This window comes from Danio rerio, chromosome 20, assembly GCF_049306965.1.
Source record: "Danio rerio strain Tuebingen ecotype United States chromosome 20, GRCz12tu, whole genome shotgun sequence".
Lineage (NCBI taxonomy): Eukaryota > Metazoa > Chordata > Actinopteri > Cypriniformes > Danionidae > Danio > Danio rerio.
This window is the reverse complement of record NC_133195.1, coordinates 39,695,332-39,719,211: the sequence shown is the minus strand read 5'-3', so window position 1 is coordinate 39,719,211 and position 23,880 is coordinate 39,695,332. Positions and strand designations below refer to the sequence as shown.

The 23,880-nt window shown below is 35.4% G+C and overlaps 1 protein-coding gene and 1 long non-coding RNA gene across 31 annotated transcripts in view; one reads left to right on the top strand and one right to left on the bottom strand.

The window, feature by feature from the left end:
- Window positions 1-23,880, top strand: part of enah (ENAH actin regulator) — a 206,182-nt gene that overhangs the window by 178,501 nt on the left and 3,801 nt on the right. For 6 of the 30 annotated variants that reach the window (XM_073932427.1, NM_001013521.2, XM_073932426.1 and 3 more), the window contains 7 exon segments: window positions 10,488-10,819; window positions 13,793-13,929; window positions 14,689-14,737; window positions 14,878-14,929; window positions 16,828-16,894; window positions 22,641-22,725; window positions 23,379-23,436. In XM_073932427.1, the coding sequence (XP_073788528.1) occupies window positions 10,488-10,819; window positions 13,793-13,929; window positions 14,689-14,737; window positions 14,878-14,929; window positions 16,828-16,894; window positions 22,641-22,725; window positions 23,379-23,436 (780 nt within the window). 30 annotated transcript variants of the gene reach the window in all.
- LOC141379382 (uncharacterized) lies at window positions 11,974-20,088 on the bottom strand. Its single transcript, XR_012395974.1, has 3 exons — window positions 19,811-20,088; window positions 13,542-15,785; window positions 11,974-13,325 (listed from the first exon to the last, which is right to left on the bottom strand). It is a non-coding gene; the product is annotated as an uncharacterized lncRNA (long non-coding RNA).

The following is a 23,880-nucleotide window of genomic DNA, read 5'->3' as shown; positions in this document are numbered from 1 at the left end:
AAAATGAAAATAACATGTTTTCTTTTGTTGTGACTGACAATCAGGGTTAACCTACCAAATATTAATTAGTATGGATATTAACTCTTTTGAAGTTAAAACATTAGTATTGTGTTATCTAAAAATAAATATAATAACATGCCATGGAAGAAACATGGAACCTCTTTGTTTATGTTAAAAATACTTTAACAAACATTTTTATTTCAAAGGCTGAAGAAATATAATCATTAGTTTACAAAATATAACAAGTTGAAAACGACTGATGACATTCTTGATAAAATTAAAGCATCATTGATTTATTTACTTATTTATTTTAAAAAAAATTAACAAAGAGGCACATTTTAGACATGTTTGTTCATTTTTAGACAACAAAATACTGTTGTTTTAACTTGTTGTTTTAACTTGTTTCTTAATCCCATATCTAAGAGTACTTCAGTACTACTAAATAGTATCCTGTGAAATTAAGAAACTGGTCTCCTTTTCCATAGCTGTATATTATTAATAATTATTAAGCACACTATGAGAGGTTTGGTTTGTTTAAGGAAAAGTAATTGAAAAAGGTTTGAAAAAGGTATGTTGTTTGATATCAGGGGTCACCGGACGTGTTCCTGGAGGGCCGGTGTCCTGCAGATTTTAGCTCCAATTCTAATCAAACACACCCGAACAAGCTAATCAAGGTCTTACTAGGTATACTTGAAACACCCAGGCAGGTGTGTTGAGGCAGGTTGGAGGTAAACCCTGCTGGGACTCCGGCCCTCCAGGACCGAGATTGGTGACCCCTGTTCTATATTATAGAAAAGCAGTGATCAAGAAAGTTTTAATAATGCTTCAAATATTACATAATCTATAGCTTACTCTGAGTTAGAATAATGAATCGAATTATGATTTTAAAATAAATGATTATAAAGTAAATGCTTGAAACTAAATTACAATATTGGCTGACACCAATAAAATAAAATAAAAAGACTATAACAATCTGTGATGTAGACATAAATACCCGTGTGCTTAATATTTTGCATCTTTAGTTTTTTTTTTTAGTACACTGTAAAACCCAACCGCCAACTTTATCAAATTAAATGAGTGTAGTTAATTCTGCTGAGTTGAAAAGAGTTTTGAACTCGGTGTTGTAGGTAATGAGTTAAATTAATACCTCATTACTTCAACTTAAATGGAGTAATTACACAGTACTCATATAGATTAGTTTTTAAACTCAAATGGTTTGTTGTAATTGGTTTCCTCAAACGGTTTGAGTTGCCTTAACTCATTGGGTTTTACTGTGCTCATTTACTCAAATGGATTAAGTTCACAGTACTCATTAGGATCAGTTTTTGAACTTAAAGAGTTTGTTGCGATCGGTTTCCTCAAATGGTTTAAGTTACCTTAACTTATTGGGTTTTACAGTGTATGTTCAGTACTTGGCTTCGTGAGCTATTATTTGAGATGGAAGGGATGCGATCTCCTTGCGTCTTAATATACCAATAGGGGATCTTCTCCTGACGTTTCCATCTGTCAGCGTGTTGGAAGAGTCTGAATCAACAGCTTGAAAGATGACGAACTCAGGGCGAGTGACACAGACTTAACCACATGTCTCTCACGCTGTCCTGTATGCAGCTAACAGGCATTCTGGGTCACCTGCCAGAAATCAGGTTAGGGAGTGTCACTCGGAAGGGGCGGTGTTGAAATTTTAGTTGTAGGTAGTAATAAGAGGTTATGCATCTTTGCCAGTCATCAGCGCTTTTGTTTTTATAACCTGTTTTGTTCAGTGAGGGGAAAATGACTTTTTTTTCATACACTGTACAAAAATTTCTATTCTTATTGCTTATTTTTTGTTGAATCAAATGAACTTATCTAGTCATCTCAACTTACATCATTCAATCTGACTACAAATAAATATTAAGTTCAACTTTGTATATCTTGAAAATTTTTGTTGAAACCTGATTAACTTATTAAAGTTATAGGATAAGTTAAATATATATCTTTTTTGTCATTATTTATTTTTCAGTGTAGGGATTAGGTTTAATTGTCAAAAGTGTGTGTTTTATATCAGAATGTAGCCAATGCTTATCATTAATAACCCACTTGATTACTAACAGAAAAGGAAAGATATTTGATTATTTTGCTTTAGAAGCACATGCTCATGTCAACCGTTCATAGTAAGACCTTGTTGTAAGATAAACTTTGATTTACTGCCAAATTACAGGCTGTAACGCACTCAAAATCTTCACATTATATTTCATACGTTTCTCAGAACAACGTGGAGTACAAAAATACACATTTTTCTTCTAGATGTGGGGGATGGGGTTGTTTATTTCAGGGCAGTATGGGAGCCCTCAGGCTTTGATGGACATAATTGTTATTTCAAGTGTTAAACATTTGTGCAGTTTAGCAGGGAAGCACATTTTCCATGTGTTACCGTTGCATTAAATACTGTTTTATACTACTATTAAACAGTAGGGATGCATTGCCTTGTGTATAGAGAAAGATGCATTATTCTGTACTACACTGTAAAAAATAACATTTAAATTTATCAAAGGAAATGTGTAGTTAACTCAAAATTGACTGAAAGTTAAATCTACTCATTTGAAAAGAGTTTTGGACTCTGTGTTGAAGGTAATGAGTTAATTAAATACCTCATTACTTCAACTTAAATGAAGGAAGTTCACAGTACTCATATAGATTAGTTTTTTTTACTCAAAGTTTGTTGCAATCGGTTTACTCAAATGGTTTAAGTTGCCTTATTGGGTTTTACTGTGCTCAAATTGCTTAATTTATTCAAATAGCTTCGTTAACAGACTCATTGGGATTAATTTTTGAACTTAAAGGGTTTGTTGCAATCGGTTTCCTCAAATGGTTTGAGTTACCTTAACTTTTTAGCTTTTACAGTGAAAAGTAATTGTGTTGCAATTGGCATCTTACACCTGGTAATAAAGGCACAGTATGTAAATTTTTTCCATAATCATTTTAAAAACTACTAAAACAGTGTTATATATTTTGTGACGTTTGTACTTTCTTTATCACAAACATTGTAAAGTGTTTAAATACAGAAAAATAAAAAAAAATTGATTAGTACCATGGGCTGTGTCACAATGGTAATGCCACCCTCACATTCTGGTTAGATTTTATAGAAAACAAGTAAACATCAAAGACGCTTTAATAGAAAAAGTATTCTACAAAGTATATTTGTACAAAAAATACAATTCTCTGCTTCTCTCTCTGAATTGATTTATACAGAACTGTTGAGTATATGTACAATATTTTAAGGCAAGTAAGTAACTGTAATCAAATGACCTAAAAATGAAGTATAATCCCTTACTTTGCTTTTTCAGTGGATAAGTACATTAATTAACTAATCACAAACAAAAAAACGAATCCCTTACTATACTTTTTCAGTGAAGTAGTTTAATTACAGTAACTAATTACACCCAAAACTAAAAGCAAACACACAGCTTTAGTGTAATTGAGCTGCAGAGAGAGTACAAACAAAAGCTGTTACCTGGTGTTAAAACAGATCTATCTATCTATCTATCTATCTATCTATCTATCTATCTATCTATCTATCTATCTGTCTGTCTGTCTGTCTGTCTGTCTGTCTGTCTGTCTGTCTGTCTGTCTGTCTGTCTGTCTGTCTGTCTGTCTGTCTGTCTGTCTGTCTGTCTGTCTGTCTGTCTGTCTGTCTGTCTGTCTGTCTGTCTGTCATCTATCTATCTCTCTAATATATATATAATTATCTATCTATCTATATTATTCTAGGTGTAAATAGTTGCAGTTTCAAAACAGATTGCAAATACAGTTTTGTTCTTTGTTCTCCCAAAACATTACCAGGAAGCCAAGAATTGTTTTTTGTTCCCTGAAATAATAAATAGTTTAACTAGCTATGTTTCCATTCAAAGATGGAAATTAAATTTATGCGCTAAACTGGAATATCGCATATAAGACATGCGAAATAAAGCAACGTTTCCATCAAAATCGTCACTTCCTGATTAACTGATGCCTAATATCAACAGTAAAATTGGAATAGGTTGCTGTAGGAGAAGCTGCGTGTACCTTTTCTTTATTTAGTAATTGACTTGTGCTTCAGAAGTATGCCAACACTCAATGAATGCGTGGTGGCGATTGAAGGCGTCAGATGCTGAGCACAGACGCTCTTGACAATTCTGGAGTTAATGAATTATATAATACTGAAATGGTTAAGGCATTTTAAAACGACCAAAACAACATTTCAGATGTTTTACAGTGTGCTCAGCCTGCTGGTTCATACATTTACATCTCTTAAAACAAAATCACATGACTTTTTTTTAAAAGCGCATACTGGAATTTGTTCATTAAAAGTATTTCCATCGTAGTTCATGCGCATCTTTTCTTATCAAATAAAAAGTTTATCCTACTTTTGCATCTTGGCGTTTCCATCTACCGTTTTTCTATGTACATATCCAAAATGTGCATTAAAATAGGTAGATGGAAACATAGCTAGTAACATTTGTAGATATCATTGTACAGCTAGTGTGCACTTGGTGTTTTTTTCAGTGCTTAATGTTTTATTCTGGCCACTGAATTGAGACCGGATTGACTTTTCAGTCTGGAATGAAATCTTCCTGAATGGCAGTTGTATTTTTAGCAGGTCTACATCTAGACTCTGTGACATTTCTATGCCATGTCTTGGAAAATTGAGTTTTTGGTGGGATTATAAAATAATAACCTAAGGTCCTTCTCTTTGCATGCAACAAAATCTCTCTTCTTTTACTGTAGGTGCCTATTTTAAATAGAAAGTGCAAATGAATTATTGTAGGCTTTCTTTTTTACTTCACAATATGATGTGCCAATAATTTCCAGACCAAATAATTAATTTCAGTACATGATTGGATTTTGGATTTGTTAAAATATTTTTAAAGGCAAGTGGTTGCAAACAATTTATATGGGCTGAATTTAAACATGCAAATTACATTAAGTAGCGTTCAACTTCATTTTATTGTTTAAATTCAGCCCGAATAAATTGTTTGCAACCACTTACCTTAAAAAAATGCGTAAAACCAATTAATAATTTTTTTCAATGTATTAATTAAGTGTAATTGCGTATCTGTAGTTGATTTAATAAAGCTGGATCCGACTCTACGAAGCACAGCCTTGTGCTTTAGGAGTGTAAGAATTTCATTAAGTCATTTGGCGAACATACTGCATTGCATCATGGGTCATGTGTTGTGCTTGTCGAAGCTAATAGCGTGGAAGGATATAACGCAAGTGAAGTGGAAGCTAGCAATGTACAAATGAGGTATATTATTTAAAACAAGGGATAAACAGAAATCAGCTGTTGTTAAGTCATGGAGCGTGAGTAAAGGGAAAGTGTTAATAAGGAGATGACCTGAATGTAGGGCATGATAATGTGTGTTTGCCTGTGTGTTGACGTGTGTTTTGAAGAGGGGGGCGTGGTGGGCTTCACGCAGCAGGAGGGCAGCTGTGTCTGCAGGCTGCTTATGAAAACCACTAGAGCAGAACGATTTGGCCAACATATGGCAGGCAGTGAGGGTTATAATGCAGTGTCACCGTACACCAAAACATGAATTTACATCTACTTCATTTAGAAACAGGCCTACATTTATTCTTGTGGTGTAACGGATCACAAATCTCATGGTTCGGAAAACCTTATAGTTTTTTTTGTCATGGATCAGACCATTTTTTGGATCAGCCAAGAAGAAGAGATGAAAAATGTCATTTGCTTTCAACTTATGATAAAAACAGTACTGCAAGACACTTTTGGTTTTAACAAACAGAACTTAAAACATGTTCGTTTTATTAAAAATAAAATAAAGAAATAATTAGCTGAATAAAAATAAATTGTAAAATATTCAGTGCTGTGAAAAATACACTTCTACTGTTGCAGATAACGCTAAATGTAGAAATCTAACAAGTATACTTTGTACAACCCATATTTATTTTTAGTCTCATTTTCAATAAATGATTCAGTTATTCTCTCATAAAACTTCATGTTTCTTTGCTAGATCTGAAGAATTATTCAGTGGGAAATTTTTGATGACTGGTTGTGGCCACCTATTGGTTAAATCATGGAATTGCTGCCTACAACCTAAATTTTGAAAACGCATAAAACTGAAAATGTAGTAAAACTCACTAAATTACATGTTAAAATATATAACTTTAATTAAAAAAATGTAGTAATATTTTCAGCTTTAAGAGACCCATTTAAAGAATTTTATTTAAAGTTTTGTTTTAGATGTGATTTTTTTCATTCTATATATTATCAGTGTAGTTTATTCCTGTGAATTTGTAGTTGTAACCTACCAGTGATGATATTTTAGTGGGAAATTATATTCATATATTATATTAATATATTACATATTAATATTTGTAATGAGTAAGCCCACACGGAATCTGCGTGCACAGTAATCCGCAGTGCTTTAGCCCACCATTGAGTCTATCGATTTACTTGTGTAAGCGGCTCTTACCATGAAACTTATTTTGTTGGAATGTGCAAGTTTGAATACCATTAGACAAAACTCTTTATAAGGAGAGTACTTTGATAGACATTTTTGAAAAGGTACCACCAGATAGAATCTTGCATTATTTATCAAAAGATTTAACTGAAAAATCATATTTAACTTTAAATATATTTTTGTGTGAAATGTATTTATTTCTATCCTATATATTTGTCTAAGTAACTTTTTATTGTAACACGAATTTGTTTTTGTCATGTAATATTGTTATGTATATCCATTTGCCAGGAAATAGCCATAAGCTGCTGATGTGGCAATAAATAATAAATAAATAAATAAATAAATTTACTCGTGTAAATGTGTGCATATTTATATTTAATAATAATGTGTACTATTATTATAATAATAGTAATCCTAAAAATGTTAATTTAATTTATTTACAATACAATTTGTAAAGTAATTAATTAAATTTTTTATTAAATATAGTATATGAGAGACTTGTTTTGTTTACCAATTAAATGGATCTAATTGGATTTGCATTGTAAACATTACATAAAAGTTAAAATGTCTTATTTTTTATTTCATGCATGTGTTAAGTTTTTAGTTATGATAATCCTAAAATAATTCCGCATAGATAGATTTCTTACAAAATTCTCAGCAGGAATAGCAAAAAATGTCTGCAGATTCTGTCTGGCCCTGGTAATGAGTTAAGTTTGTTAGTTGATATCTTATTTCACTTTTAAAGACATTTGTTTTTAGAAAGTGTAAAAGGGAACAAATGAGTTTTCATTAGAAAAACATATTACCAAGCATATTTCTTGGCATGCGGAGAGTGGATGACTAGCCTTTAGCAGATGTGTGGTGATGCTAACCTCACGTGACAAGTGCATCCAGGAGTAACAATAACCCTTGGGTTCCATCTCCTGAAAGTACTACATGCTAAACATGATGTTTGTGTAACGTTTTGCCCACATGTTGGAGTTGATCCATCATTTTCAATTCATGATGTTGTTTACAGCTAACCGATTGTACTAATTCTAGTGTGTTCCCTGTTTATAGATAGAAATAAGAACATATGATGGACTTGTAGGTCTCTGCTAGTTTTCTTGCTTCATTTGCCCCCTTTCTCTCTTCTGTCTCTTTCCCCCTTTTTCTCTCTTTGTCTTGTGTTCTTTCCCTTTGCACGGTTGCTGCTTCCTCCCTCCTGTCCTGTCCCGTCCTCAGCATTTGAAAGCACCCTCTACACTCCTCCACCTCCCGAATACAACAAGACCACCTCTTCCTCACCTGTATCTCCTTCCACACCCAGCTATCCTCCGCCGGCGCCATTGCCTTCAACAGCTACTCCCCCAACCCCGCCCCTGCGTCACTCTGCCTCTAGATTCGCCACATCCCTAGGCTCGGCCTTCCATCCAGTCCTGCCTCATTACGCTACAGTTCCTCGCAGACAACCTGCCCCGCCCACTCCACCTCCTCCTGCCCCAGCTCCACCTCCACCCTCCAAATCTGTAATCTGGACGGCTAACAACTTTACACCTCTACCACCCTCTCCTCCAGTCATGATTAGTAGTCCCCCGGGCAAGGCCACGGGCCCTCGTCCCATGATCGCAATCCCTGCCCCTAGTCCGCTCTCCCAGAAACCACCTTCGCCCATCTCTGCACCCAACGGGCCCCCCACCTCTCTTCACTTCCACACCTCCTCCCCTGTATCTGGTCAGCCGTTTTCTTCACCACCGACACCACCCCCTCCACCCCCTTTGTACTCCCCCTCGCCCACCTTGCCCCACCTCGCTCCCCATGTGTCTTGTCCCTCACCCCAGCCTGCTGTTCTCCCTTCTCCTTCCACAGCCTTCCCCGCCTCTGCTGAGCACTCTGTAAACTCTGGTTTGGGAGACTCCTGCTTCTCTGCTCCAGAGCCACCCACTCATCCTGCTGACTTCCCCAGCCAGCCGGGTAAGGCCTCTTCTGTGTCGCTCAGCCTCCACTAACCCGCTAATGGGGGTTCAAGGAGGGGGCCTGCCATGTTGAGCTGGCTTGCTTTTCTGGCTGCAGTTGGCATAGCTTTATTTAGCTCAAAATGAAAGTCCTCAGGAAAATGTTTTTGCTTGTTTGTTGGGATGCCATGGTTCCATCAGTTTGATGGATGCTTGTTTGTGTGGTCCATAATTGTGTGAAACAGCATGGCATGAAAACACATTCCCACTCTCTCTTGTGAAACTTTGATTTGAGTCTCATTGATTGCAAAGCTGTGATGTCATCTCTTTGTTTTTCTGAAGTTTATCAACACCATCCCATACTTATTGTTGGTTATGGTAGAGAAGGTCTAGATCTGGGATGCCCAGTCCTATTCATGGAGATCTGCAGTACCTCTTTGCAGAGTACATATCCAACCTTGCCCCATTATACACCGTAACCAGCTAATGAAGTTCTTTAGGAAGTCTTAACAATTAGGCTCCATGTCCAAGTATGTCTGTACTTCTGTATTATGTATTGTAAGTTAAAACATTATGCAATTCCAGCAGAGTCCCAGTCCACCGTCCCTGTGACCAAACTCTGCAGTTTGAATGGTGGATGTAGCAAGTCTGAAATGTCCTTTTGGCAAGTCAAATTTGAAATCTGTTGTAGTACCTGCTACATGGTATGCAAAAAACTTGACCAGTCCTGAGATTGATTAGCTGGTGTGTTTTATCAGGGAATGGGCACCCCACCTAGATGGCAACATGTACAAGTGAACTGTCAGTGCACAGTAAGCTTTACATGATCTAAAACTTTCTGTTCCACATCCTCTTTTTACTTATTCTTGACTTTTACACATTTGTATCAAACACCCTCAATTTAAAAAGAAACACTGAAACAAAATGAAAGTGATCAAAATGATCTTTAGCCAGGTTTGTTTCATGTGGCATACTGCAAAAAGTATCATATAAGGTCAGATCAGTCCAATGAAGTCATAAGATAAACTCTTCTTCGGTTGAAGAGTCAACGCTTTTATTTATAAAAGATGTTTTAGACTTCACACGGCATATGCATGATGCAGCTTGATGCCGAGCTAAATTCTGCACACTAATAAGATTAATTTGAGTGTGTTTGGCGGGCATGCATATCGCATAGACTTCAAAAATCTGCTTTTTTATCCAAATTAAAAAAACAGTCAAGCTGAAACTTTCCTAAATTCAAGCATTTAACCTACAATGCATAGTGATGCAACATCAGCTTTGACTTGCATTTTAAGATTCGATAAGTTTAAGCCATTACCACAATTTCATCTCTGCGTTTAAAAATAGGATTTTTTTCATATTTCCATAAGTCATCATGATTTCTTTTTGTGTGTGTAAGTGGTTATAATGATCATCAACTAATGGTCGTGTTCAATATGTCAAGTATATGTTCCCGTCTGTGTCTGTTATAAAGAATAAGCTGTGGATTTAAATATTATTTATATAAATATTAATATTGTTGATGACTTTATAAAATGACCTTTCAAGGGTTTGGAGGCTGTAATTTGTTTTCTTCTTTAGTAGAAATTTTTTAAAATTTCGATTTGATGCATTATAGCAAATACATAAAACATTAATAACAAGGTAAAATTCACTGAAAAAAACAACGTAATTTTACGGTTTATTTCCGGCAGCTGGGTGATGGAAAAAAATCATAAAATAACGGACGTTAAATTACAGAAATTTACCGGAAAACGACGAACATTTAATTACAAAAATGTCCTATTTTAAATTTCAGGTACATTTCTGTAATTCAACCTCTGTTATTTTACAGTACATTTCTATAATTTAATAGCCGTCATTTCACGTTTTTTTCCAGAACCCCAGCTGCCGGAAATAAATTTTAAATAACAGAATTTTTAATTAAATTTTAAATAAATACTTTTCAATACAGGAAGAATAACTTGACCCCAAACTTTTGAGCTGTAAACTATTTGACACTGGGGGAAAAAAAGAAAAGCACGAATGAAAATCATTTGAACTGATCACCAAAGGAAGTTACAAAGAAATGTCCTAATGATCATGCTATTTTTCTAATTTATCTCTGCAGATTCAGCACACGGGGTGCCGACCCCTCCGCCCCCACCACCTCTCCCTCCCAGCTCCACTGTGACTCCCACCACCGCTGGACCTCCACCTCCCCCTGGCCCCCCTCCTCCCCCGCCACCTCTACCTCCCACGCTTACCCCAACAGGTCCCCCACCTCCCCCTGGGCCACCTCCTCCACCCTCAGGCCAGGCTCCCCCACCAGCACCCCCTCCACCCCCTGCCCCACCACTGCCTTCGGGTCTGTTCACCCCCTCGCCCACTACAGACGAGAACAAGGGGCTGTCTGGGCTCGCAGCGGCCCTTGCTGGAGCCAAGCTAAAGAAAGTGCCAAGGGTAAGGGTTCGAGGACCGTCACAAACTCTCGTTTGCATTAGATATCACCTGGAGGGATACTATATCCTGAGGCACAATTTACACCAGTGCCTTTTTGTTTTAAAACATTTAAGTCATGTTAAGGCCGGCGTCCACACTACTCTGTTTTGTTTCAGTTAGTGTCTTTTTTTCGGCAGCATGCTTTAATGTTTTGTTTTAGTCGAGTCTTTGTGTAAAGCTGACATTTTAGTTTTTATTCGTTTTAACCACATTCATACTCATAAAATTTCATACAATGTGTTTTTATTATTGTTTTTTTAGTCTAGTCAGGATTTAGTCGACTAAAAGTCTGAGCATTTTGGTCAGAATCATCCATTACTTTTTGTCTAGGTTAAGTCGACGAAAACTGAAGACATTTTAGTCTAGATTAAATCTACGAAATAATTTAATATACGTTATAGTTTCATTTCGTTTTAGTCGATAAAAATCAAGAGACATTTTTGGATAGTTTAAATTTTGTAAGCCACATTTAGTCTAGTTTGTAATCTTCAACAATATTGGATCATAAATTTAGTTAGTCATCCTCACATGACCAGCATTTTCGTCTGGTCGTTTTCGTCACATGATAAACGTTAGTTGACAAATATATTTCGTCATAGATTTTGTTGACAAAAGCAGCACTAGATTCAGAGTGGATGGATCAAAAAAGAGCTCTGAAAATGGAGGTGTGGCTATCCACAGTCTCTCTCTCTATTGGTCTTCAAGACTATTATGTACTACTCCCTGATTCGTCAGGTCATATGACCATTACGCTAATGGTAGATTGCAAGAATGAGTGCTGGCAAAATATGCACATACGCAGGGAGTGTGAATGGTTATGTAAAATGCATTTTAGGCTATATACGGTAGCAGTGGTGCCCAAAGTTTTTCTTATAAAGGGCCAAAGACCAAACTTGATTGAGGGATGTGAGCCGAATATATACCAAACCGAATATGTATCACATCATGTAGCATTAAATTTGCCATGGGTTATTTCCTAATTTAATTGCTAATTTTTAAAATAACTAGAAAACATTGCCTTAAAGCATATTAACTAATGCAGTATCATTTTTAACATTTTATAATAAATGTGTTATTACAGTAAAAACATCATCTCATTTATAGATTTTTTTTTTCTGCTAAAACAGTAGTTGACCACTAGGTGACCTTTGCCTTGATTTGCTCTCCAATGTCTTGTGCATCGCTTTTTGTCAAGTGACATATTTTAGATTTTAATATTCTGATTCAATTACAACATTTAATTGAAATTTTTAATTTCAGTTTACTTTTTTGTAGCTCAGCAATTAAACAAAGAAACAAAGGGCTACGTTCAAATCGAAATAACGATCTCTGTCAAAGGCATTTGCCCCAACCACATCCCATTATTTTTTTCTCTCTTTTCAGACGGGATGGCCTGACTTTGGCCCCCTGGCCTACTTTGGGCATCTCTGCTACATAGTGTAGACGCAGTTCTGAACGAGGAACGTTTTCATCCCTAAAATGCTGTTTTAAAACAAAAACGCACAAGTGTAAATGCAGCCTCAGGGCAAGGGTGCCCGAACCTGTTCCTGAAGGGGAAACTTTACAGCAGAGGTTAACTCAAACCCAGAACAAGCTAATCTAGTTCTTCAGACTTACTGTAAACATTCAGGCAAGTGTTTTAGAGCTAAAGTCTACAGGACAGTCACCCTCAGTATGCAGGATTGGACACCCATGGCCTAAGGTAAACACAGTGGAAGTTTGAAATACCTGAGCAGTGGTATACTATTAGCAAACATACCAATGCCGCCCACACTGCTAGAAGTGGCATTTAGATCACGATGTACATATGTGCTGCACTCTTTCCTCTCAACTGCAAAACAAAACCCAGAAAGGTGAGAAAAGGGTTAAGAGAGCATCTGTGTATAGACTTCAATGTGAAGTCATTACTGCTTTAGTGAGCTTCACGAAGACTCCCATGATAAACAAAACAAAGTCGTAGAGACGGATGCTTTTTTAAACTCTCAATACAAATTGAATTTCTGCTTTATTTTGTTCTAAATGTTTGACATAAGCTGATATTCAGTAAATCAATATCGTGAAAACGAACATACACAATATTGATTTTGTAAGCATTTTAAAATTGTGTGAATAAATTATTGTTTTAACTTTTAGCATGCTTTTAAGAATATTCACATTGTATTTGCAGCAAGTTTGACCATAACAGCGCCAAATGCTTGGAGATTTAATTGGTTCGCTTAAAATAATAGAACTTCAAACATTACAAACGTTAAAGTTCAAACATTAAAGTTCAATCATTAAAGTTCAAACATTAGCATTTTTGTGTTAATGTGGCCTACTATGTGCTGAAATATTGATAAAAAATTATATAGTGTGCTATTGTACATTAACAGTGTACAAAACTTTGTCTAATGCTACAATGTTACCCATTGTACTTAAACAGAACATGTACATGTACATGTACAGTATAAAGCAGGGGTGGCCAACCCTGTTCCTGGAGATCTACCTTCCTGCAGATTTCAGTTGCAACCCATATCAAACACAGCTGTCTGTAATTATCAATTTCAGGTCCTAATTAATTGGTTCAGGTGTGTTTGATCAGGGTTGGAGCTGAACTCTGCAGGAAAGTAGATCTCCAGGAACAGGGTTCAGCCATGGTATATACAATATAGCAATAAATCACCAAGTATTTTTGTTATTTTACCTGTTAAAGTATTGTTTTGTTTTTGCCGCTTAGGTTAATATCATGATTATACTATGAATATCATGATAAATACCGCATACTGGGATAAAAGCTTCAGTAGATAATTGCAACAAGAACATTTTATGCCATCATAAGCCTAGCTATCACACCAGTTGATCTTTTCATTTTGCTTGTTTCAGGTCCTTAAAGCTAAAAATGTTTTGGAAAATGTTTTTCATCAAAAATATTGAACACATAATCTGTTACTGTAGAGTGACGAACCCCTGGCTCCAGCTGCCGGACCCGCAGTGAGTTCTGGTGGTGCCAAACCTGAAGCATCCCGTGGGAATGGTCCTTTACCTGGAGGAGGAGGCCTAATGGAGGAGATGAGCGCCCTGCTGGCCAGGAGGTAAACTACATGCTTTTTTAATGTGATTGCAACTTTAGAAACAATGCCTAGTATCAAATAATATTTAGTCTGGAAATAACTAAAAAAAAAAAAAAAAAATGCGGAGTAAATGTTTTCACAATCAGGTGCTCCCACTGTGAGTTCATGCTACATTTCTACATTCTAAAACTGTTTTCGTAATTTTACTAGTTCAAACTTGGCAGTATTAGTTTACTAACTGTAATTTAATAAAATTTATCTTCATTTATATATAGTGCTTTTGCAATGTAGATTGTGTCAAAGCAGCTTAACATGGAAGTTCTAGTAAATTAAAACTGTGTCTGCAGTTTTCAGAGTTGAAGTTCAGTTTAGTCAAAGTCACTTTGAGGCAAATACATTTGATAAGATGCGGCCATCTTAGAAATGCCTCTCGGGCAGTATGCTCGTGCATTCTGTTTGAATAGGAAACATCAAATTCTCCAAAACTGCTTGCCAAGCTTAAGATTGAATTTCATATTAGGAATCACCAATAAAATTAAACAACAACTGCTTATTTAGTTTCATTTCTAAACGTCCAAATCACACAAAATCTGCAGAAACTCACATCTGGTCTGAGCCACTCCCCCAGAGTATCGTCAGTGTATAGTGATCGCTGATTGGCTCTTGTACTTGCAGGCGGGCTTTTTTCACCATATCACCGATCAGATCTGTCAGTGAGACTCCCAATAAAGGGTCGGTTTTATCATGTAATGAAATGTATGTATCATTTATTTGAAACAGGAGAAGAATTGCTGAGAAAGGATCATCGCCAGAACCTGAGCAGAAAGCTGTGAGTTTAAATACTAGCCTACCTCTTTCAGCTGAACACAGACTCATGTACACACTGACTACTCTTATCGTATATACTTGATGGCCTTAAAGATTATGAGATAGATTCTTAAACGGATTGTCTTTTTACTTTTTCATCAGGATGACTTCGAGGCTACTGTAACTCCAAAAGTGTCAGCTTGTAGCACACCAGGTAAGCAGGGAGTAAACAATGATTAAAATCTGATTGTAAAATGTATGTAGCTAGCTATTAATGTTTATTTTGGGGAAAAATAAATGGGGTTATTAGCTCTTAAAAGCAATGTCAATATGTTTTGGGTATTATTGGGAAAAGTTTGCGGAAAACGCAATGTGGGGGTATTATTTGTGACTCTGGACCACAAAACCAATCAGAAGTGTTATTTTGTTTGGGAAATGATCTGAAAGTTGAATAAATAAGCTTTCCATTGATGTATGGTTTGTTAGCATGGTTTAATTTTTGGCCAGATATTTTGAAAATCTGGAATCTGAGAGTGAGCTACTTATCAAAAAATTGAGGTTAGATCCATGTACAGTTTTAGAGTTACTGAATATCTTCACGGAACATGATCTGTACTTAATATTCTAATAATTTTGCTGGCCAGTTACATCTACTCACGGACACAGCCTTGCCAGTTCTGGTTTTTACATCGGCCTAAACAATCTACTAGATTTACAATGATTTCAGGAGATATTACAGTTAAACAAGAATTTTACATCTATTTGCCAGGCAAAGATTTTCCATGTCAATTTACATAATTAAACAAAATAAGCCAATTCAGATTGTACAACATCAATTACCCAAAGATACATTTAAGATTTAGAGATTAACACCTGACCATGTAGAATTAAGTTGCAGCGTATAAGTCTTAATGCAGAGACTCACACACTGCAGCAGGGTATCCTGATCCCACAAACACTTTTGCACCTTTCCTTTAAATACTGATATCACAATAAACCATCATATATTCAAGACAAAAGCTTGACTATGTACAGTTGCCTGGAGCCAGGCCAAAGCACGCTTGTCGCCCCTCCCGTCTCTCCCAATGGCCCGCACTCACATTACATTGGGTCCTAGACACGCTTACATCATCAATGATGCGCTGTTCAGTGGGCACTTTTGCTCAGCACAGTGGAGATTTCTTTAGTCATATCGTTTAAGTCGTTTGGAATGCAGTGACACAGAGTCAAATATTTCGCCGAACAGATCAGCCCCTTTTGACGCTCATAAACAATCATCAAGTCCTCGTGCTGCAGGAATTAGGAGGTGCAGTTGTCATGCAGTAAGGGGTTTGCGTCTTTAATATACTACGACAGTTTGCGTTCATTGAACAGTAAGACTGATTAATAAATCTATATCAAACGGTCCCTTAAAAGTCATGTCTCACTTTCAGTTTCGGGCTCAGGCACGTTTTGCACTCACATAAGTGAACTGACCCAAGTGAACTCTTCCAAAAGCATAAACGAAAATTAATAATTTTGACTGGGATCACATTTATAATGATTGTTAATAATTTTGTATGCTAAGTCTGTACAGTTCATGGAAAGGTAAATGGTAAAAAATTTATAAAAAAAAAAAATCAACATTTTGTTTTTTGAAATATATATATATATATATATTTTTTTTTTTACTTCCCAATTTATTTATTTATTTAATTTATTAGAATTGTTATTGCTGTTTTTGTTGTTGGTTGTCGTTATTATTATTTTTATAATTATTGCTGCTTTTTGTTGCTGTTGTTATTATTATTATTGCTGTTTTTTGTTGATTTTTTAAATATATTATTTTATGTTATTATTGCTGTTTTTGATGACATTTTTTATTACTTTTATTACTAGTATTATGATTGTCAGTAGTAGTATTGTTATTATTATTATTAGTAGTAGTATTAGTAATAGTATTTTTGTAGATTTTTGTTGTTGATTTATAGTATTATTATTAATATTTCTAAATTTACATAAACAGGTATGGTGTTCGCAACTTTGTTATCCAGCCTAAAGTCTAGGCCTTAAAGCAAAATCACCTATAAATAAATGTACAAACATCACACAGTTTCTTTTTTCTATACACAGATATGCCCAGAAAGCCTTGGGAGCGGACGAACACCATGAATGGTAGCAAATCACCAGTCATCGGAAGGTAATAATTAGCATGTCATTTTATTTGACGAGGCAAGTCAGTGTGTGCATTATACTTCCACCAATTCACAGAGCCTTTTTAGAGGAAATCTCAAGCTTTTGGGATCCGTGTTCAGCAGGGTCTCCTATCATTGACACTAATGTCAAACATTTATTGCTTTGCATCACATGCTTGCATCCGGGACCCTCACAATCGCATGTCAGAATGCGTGAAAGGTCCTGTGTTTGACATCACTAAACCACAGTGCTGTTGCTTCTCATCAGATCAGTTTCTGTTGTGGTTTTTTTTTTGTTGTTTTTTTTGTATGAATGATTCAGTAAGGCCACAGTGGAATAAAAATATTTCTCCTTTCATCTGAATTGGACTTAGTGCAAATAGAAGAGGATTACTTTGAAAATGTAGTTCAGATCCACGCTGTTGACCTCTGACCTGGCTAGTTTCTTTACTCTCACAGACGGGACACACCATGGAGAAATCAGATGGGTACTGACAAGTACTATGATTCCTTAAACAGGTATACGAGGCTAGTTTGAGAACTCTTTCTAGACTTTGTTTGCTGAGAGTGCTCTTTAAATAGGATGAGGGTTGGTGCAGTGATTGTCTACGGTTATTCTCTCTTTTTTTTCCTCCCCCCATACACAGACAGGCTGCTTTTGCCAACAAAACAAACACCAGGAGATGGCATAAATACATGCAATAGGCTTGCCAAACATCGTTGCTGGTTTTATTGTAATAGTGGAGTTGATCAGTGGAGTTTGATATTGAGTTTGTGTGTGTACATTTATTTATTATTTATATGTGTAGTTATTATTTTAATTAAGTAAAGATGCATTTGATTCATCAAACGTGTCTATGAAGACACAGCTACAAAATATAGAAAATCTAATAAAAATGTAAGTGATTTTTGAGCACCAAAGTCGCATTTTATAATGATTTCTAGAGACAGGAGTAATGATGCTGAAAACTCAGGTTTGCCATCATACAGTTAAAGTCAGAATTATTAGCCCCCTGAATTATTTGTCCCACTGTTTATTTTTCCCCCAAAATTTCTGTTTATTGGAGAGAAGATTTTTTTCAACACATTTCTAAACATGATAGTTTAATAACTTATCTCTAATAACTGATTTATTTTATCTTTGCCATGATGACAATAAATAATATTTGACTTGATAAATTGTTATAGTATATCAGAATAAATTTTGGTGCAAAAACTGTTGCATAATTTTAACAAAATATAAAATGTAAAAAAATGTATGTTTATTAAAAAAATATTCATTTTCACTTTTATAGATTTAAAATAGACTATTATTAAAATTGTATTGTTATTGTCAAAAAGGGTAATAAATAAGGGATTTGAAAAGTATAAATTTACAGCCCTAAATTTTTGCCGTTTGGTAATTTTCACAAAATATTAAATGATAAAAAACACATATAAATGCTAAAATAAAATATGTATATTAATTTCACTTTTAGAGAGTGGCACGGTTGCTCAGTGGTGCCGCTTCCAAAGACATGTACTATAGGTGAAATGAATGAGCTAAATTAGCTGTAGTGTGTGTGTGTGTGTGTGTTTGTGTATGCGAGACTGTATGGATGTTTCCCAGTATTGGGTTGCAGCTGGAAGGGTAAATTGCTGCGTAAAACATATGCTGGATAAGTTGCCGGTTCATTCTGCTGTGGCGACCCCTGATTAATAAATGGACTAAGCGGGAGGAAAATAAATTAATGAATTTTACTTTTATAGATAGCCATATGCAGTATAAATTTTAAAATTATTATTAAAATTTTATTATTGTTGGTGTTGAAAAGGGTCAAATCTTCATTTAAAAAATAAAATCATAAACTTTAGCTGGTAGGTATTTTTTTTAATGATCTTTAATTTAATAATTAAAATATACATTTATGTATGCTCAGTTAACTTTTTTTAAAACATTAATACTAATACTATAATTTATAAAATATAAATTATTATTATTAAAAATGCTAAAACAATAAAAGTAAATAATTAACAGTTTTTTTTTATTTTGTTAAACATTAAAAAAACATCAATATAAAACTTAAAATAAAAATTATATAAAAAAAATTATAGAAAATGCAAACAGTTAAAGACGAGCATCAATTTGGATTAGACTTTTACTGAGAAACCAAGCAAAGCTATTAACCCAGCAAGCATTTTTTTGTTGTTAAAAAATGTCTAATAGACATCTTAACAGTTGTCTTGGCTAAAACAAAGCTAAATTGGGGTTGTCGGTGTCTAAGAATAGGTCAAAACTAGACTTGTCATCAAATAAACAGAAATGAATGACTACACATTTAAAGTCCGTCTAATCTGTCTATTTGACGACTAGTCTAGTTTTGGGCTATTCTTAGATGTCTATTAGATTTTCACTGACAGTCCAAGTTTAGCCTTGTTTTAGCCAAGCTGCATGTTTAGATGTCTATTAAACGTCTATTAAACACAGATTTGTTTGCTGGGAAAGATGGTATTATTATTATTATTATTAGAGGCTCCCCATAAATGATGCACTAGATGGAATTTCGTATTTGTGACCCTGCATTACAAAACCAATCATAAGTGTTGTTGTTTTGTTTCTGGAGATTATCTGACAGTTGAATAAATAGGCTTTTTACTGATGTAATTTGTTAGGATAGGATAATATTTGACCAAACATTTTGACAATCTGGAATTTGAGAGTTAAAAAAAACATTTATATATATATATATATATATATATATATATATATATATATATATATATATATATATATATATATATATATATATTTATATTTATACACACACACACACGTACTGAAAATTAGCATTTAAAGCGGTCTAAATGAAGTGCTTAGCAATGTACCTTACTAATCAAAAATTTAGTTTAGATCTATGTACAGTAGGAAATTTACTAATTACTGTAAATAATAAGAATTTCTATTATAAACTCACCAAAGGGCACGCACTATCAGAAAGCTGGAGCATTTGTCCACTCTTGCCAAATGAATCCACCTGCCTCTAAAGATAACACACTTTTCTGCCCTCCCCCTTCAAAAGTGCATTTAATTAGCTACGGTAAGTTACAGTATCATCTCGCATTAAGAAATCCTGAAAGCTGCCCTGTAACTCGCACATAACTTTTTCTTTTAAGCTGTGTCACAATGTTCTTATTCGCTTGACTTCTGCTTCCTCTCCACACAAGGCAACCCGCTGTTCAGCATTCATTTCTTCCCTCGATGGGATAGATAAAGCGTCATTTCCCTTATTTCCCATGGCTCCCACCCTACGGTGATTATTGTGTTGGCAATAGCATCCTGTCTGATTGAGCTCCAGACTGGCATGAGAGTGATTCAGCAGCTGCATTGTGTGTTCTGCAGTGTGGATGGGGTTTTTGCTGTGCTTTTACATGTTCTTTTATGCGGTTGACTCAGCAAATGTGTTGCTTTTGAAGTATCTGCTGCTCAAGGAAATGCAAACCCCATGGTGCTCTTTTTTTTCACCCAGTTGCGCATATGTATATCTGTATATGTGTGTATTTCTTTTTCAGTACAACTATTTTCTAAGTTCCTGAAGGCCGAAATATCTTGCATTTTCCTCACGTCTTGTTTATTCTGTGTAAATGCTGTGTATATTCCTTGATTCGCCAATTATGATTGGTGTTGTAACAATGTCAATTTAAGCCCAAAGTGTACGTAGTTTTTGTTTTACACTAATGTATAATGTAATGTATGAAAACACAAATATACAAGTATATATATGGTTTAATATTGTGCACAGACATATATAGGTATCTAATAGCTCACCACAATAGCCATAAATATGATTTTTATTTACAATATTACATCCTACATTTACTTCTGTTGAACACAAAAGAAGACAGTTTGAAGAAAGCCGGAAACATTGACTTCCATAGTAAACAAAATAAAAACATTAAATACTAAATACACCACCCGGCCACTTTATTAGGTACACCTGTCCAACTGCTTGTCAACGCAAATGTCTAATCGGCCAATCATATTTACAGAGAGTGGTCAGAAAAAGAGAAAATATCTAGCGAGTGGCAGTGAGAAGTCAGGGGTGGATGGCCAGACTGGGTTGAGCTGATAGAAAGGCAACAGTAACTCAAATTAATTCATTACAACCGAGGTTTGCAGAAGAGCATCTCTGAACACACAACACATCCAACCTTGAGGCAGATGGGCTACAACAGCAGAAGACCACACTGGGTGCCACTCCTGTCAGCTAAGAACAGGAAACTGAGGCTACAAATCGCAGAGTCTCACAGACATTAGAAGATTTGAGAAATGTTGTCTAGTCTGATGAGTCTCGATTTCTGCTGCGACATTTGAATGAGAGGGTCAGATTTTGGCATCAACAACATGAAAGCATGGATCCATCCAGCCTTGTATCAACGGGTCAGACTGGTGGTGCTGATGATATTTTCTTCGCACACTTTGGGCCCATTAGTACCAATTGAACACCTTGTCAATGCCACAGCCTATCTGAGTATTGTTGCTGACCATGTCCATCACTCTATGACCACACTGTACCCATCTTCTGATGGCTACTTCCAGCAGGGTAACGCGTCATAAAGCACAAATCATCCCAGGCTGGTTTCTTGAACATGACAATGAGTTCACTGCACTCAAATGGCCTCCACAGTCACCAGACCTCAATCCAAAATGAACACCTTTGGGATGTGGTGGAACAGGAGATGTGCAGCCAACAAATATGCAACAACTGTGTGATGCTATCATGTCAAAATGGACCAAAATCTCTGAGGAATATTTCCAGCACCTTGTTGAATCTATGCCACTAAGGCAGTTCTGAAGGTGAAAGTGGGTCCAACCCTGTACTTGTAAGGTGTATCTAATAAAGTGGCCGCTGAGTGAAGAAATAAACCCATAAAGGTTTGGAACTGTATAAGGGTGAATAAATGCTGACAGAATTTCTCGTTTTGGATGAACTGTCCCTTTAAGCAGTAAGCGCTGCATCTTTTAAGCAAAATATTGCTCTTGTTCGATCTCCTCTGTTTCATTTTCATCTGTGAAACAACAGTGTTGACACTGTGGATGAATTGAGTAGTGAAATAAACTATTACAAGTGTACGGTATGTGCAAACTATCTGTTCATCTTGTGCGATAAAATACTATTGCACAAAACACCCTAATCTGGGCTCTGATTTCTAAAATATTTGTAGAAACCTTTCTAAAAGTGAAAATACACCAGAATAAATGTTCATTTATTATTGATCATTACTCGAAGAACGATTTAAAGTGGTTCAATTAAGTCAATATTTAAGCTAAACATGTTTACTTACAGCTGATTTTTGATACAGGGCAAGTGAAAATCTTTTCCAACTGGGGTACTCCAAAAATCCTTAGCATTTAGCCCTGAATAAGACTAAAATTTCATTCATAATGATCTTAAAAAGGTCTTAAAGTCTTAAATTTGACTTAAAACCTGCAGAAACCCTGTATACAGTGTGGCTCCTGCTCAACTATAATCCTGATTTAACATTTTCAGGTCCTGCGACTTTTGCAGATATCCTATAGCCCTGGCATACATTTATAAATGAGACCACAGGTCACTCATTGTGCGCAAAAAAAAAAAGCAAAGTACACTCTGGGCTTTACACAGCATATGAAACTTCTGTTTAAGCGTGTCACTAAAACTTCTGGCTTGCATCTTGACTATCGCAATGTGGACTTAAAATAGCACAGCTTCACGCCATTTCTTCTCTCCTCAGACCAAGGTCTACACCAACTCCAACCGGATCCATAAGTGCCAACGGGGTGCCAACAGAAGCTCTTGACTACGACAGATTGAAACAGGTACTTGTCAAAATCAAGAAGTGACTAAGTTGAACCGAAACTCACTTAACCTTTTAGCCCTTCAGAGTTTGTTAGAGGGTCTGTTCACTTCCTTAATATGTTAGCAAAGCTGGTGGTATAATTTCACATTGCAGCACTTCCTATATGACTAACAGGGGTGAAATAATACTGGTTGGCAGTGCACAGCTTTTGTGGGTGTGGACAATTATAGTTCTTGCCACAAAAGGCAAAAACCTCCCTTCAGTATGAATGAGCGTGGTAGATATGAAAGGCATATGCAGGAGTCGTACTTATCTAAGCACACAGTTACTTTTTTTTCCAGTTGTGGTTAGCGAGTGTTTCAAGTGGCGATGAGTTACTAATGGCAGCTGCAATTGAAGTGTGGATGTTGTAACATACACCTACTCATCTGGTCCAAGCCATTTATTATTGTATTACTGCCAAAGCCAAGTGCAGTTGATATAATAGCTTATATTTAACTTATAGCTTCGGGTTATGTCTATATTTTGACTTGGCACTGTGAGTTGTTTCTTGCTTTCTAGTGTGTATATTGTAGTTTTATCTGCAGCTTTATGTTCATTAATGAACTTTTTTGTCTGTTTGGCCAATTTTGGTGTGTAACATGTTACAAAATTTTCTGATTTGCTTTACAGGACATCCTAGAAGAGATGAGGAAGGAACTATCGAAACTAAAAGAAGAACTTATTGATGGTAATGTTTTCAATTGATTTACCGCAATACATATGATGCACTTTATGCTTTTTTAACACATTTCTAGAATAATATTTGAAGTTAAGTCAAGCTTTTGGACAAATTAGACTAAATTTGATTCTTAACTTACATTTTAATTCAGATTTTTTCTCCTTTTTTTGATGCAGACTGATTAATTCCAGACTTTCTCATGTTGCACGTTTAATTTAAGTGTTTTTTTTAGATGTTTCTTTAAAGTTAAATTGTATTCAAAACATTTTATTACAAATCAAAAGACTAAGAATAATAAATAATTATTATAATTTAGAATAATACATTTTATTTGTGTAATTGTCAATGCATGTTTACCATTTGAATATTATTATTACAATAAAATGTTGTTGTATGTAAATGTAAATTGATTAAATGGATAAGCTGGAACAGAATACACACACACACACACAC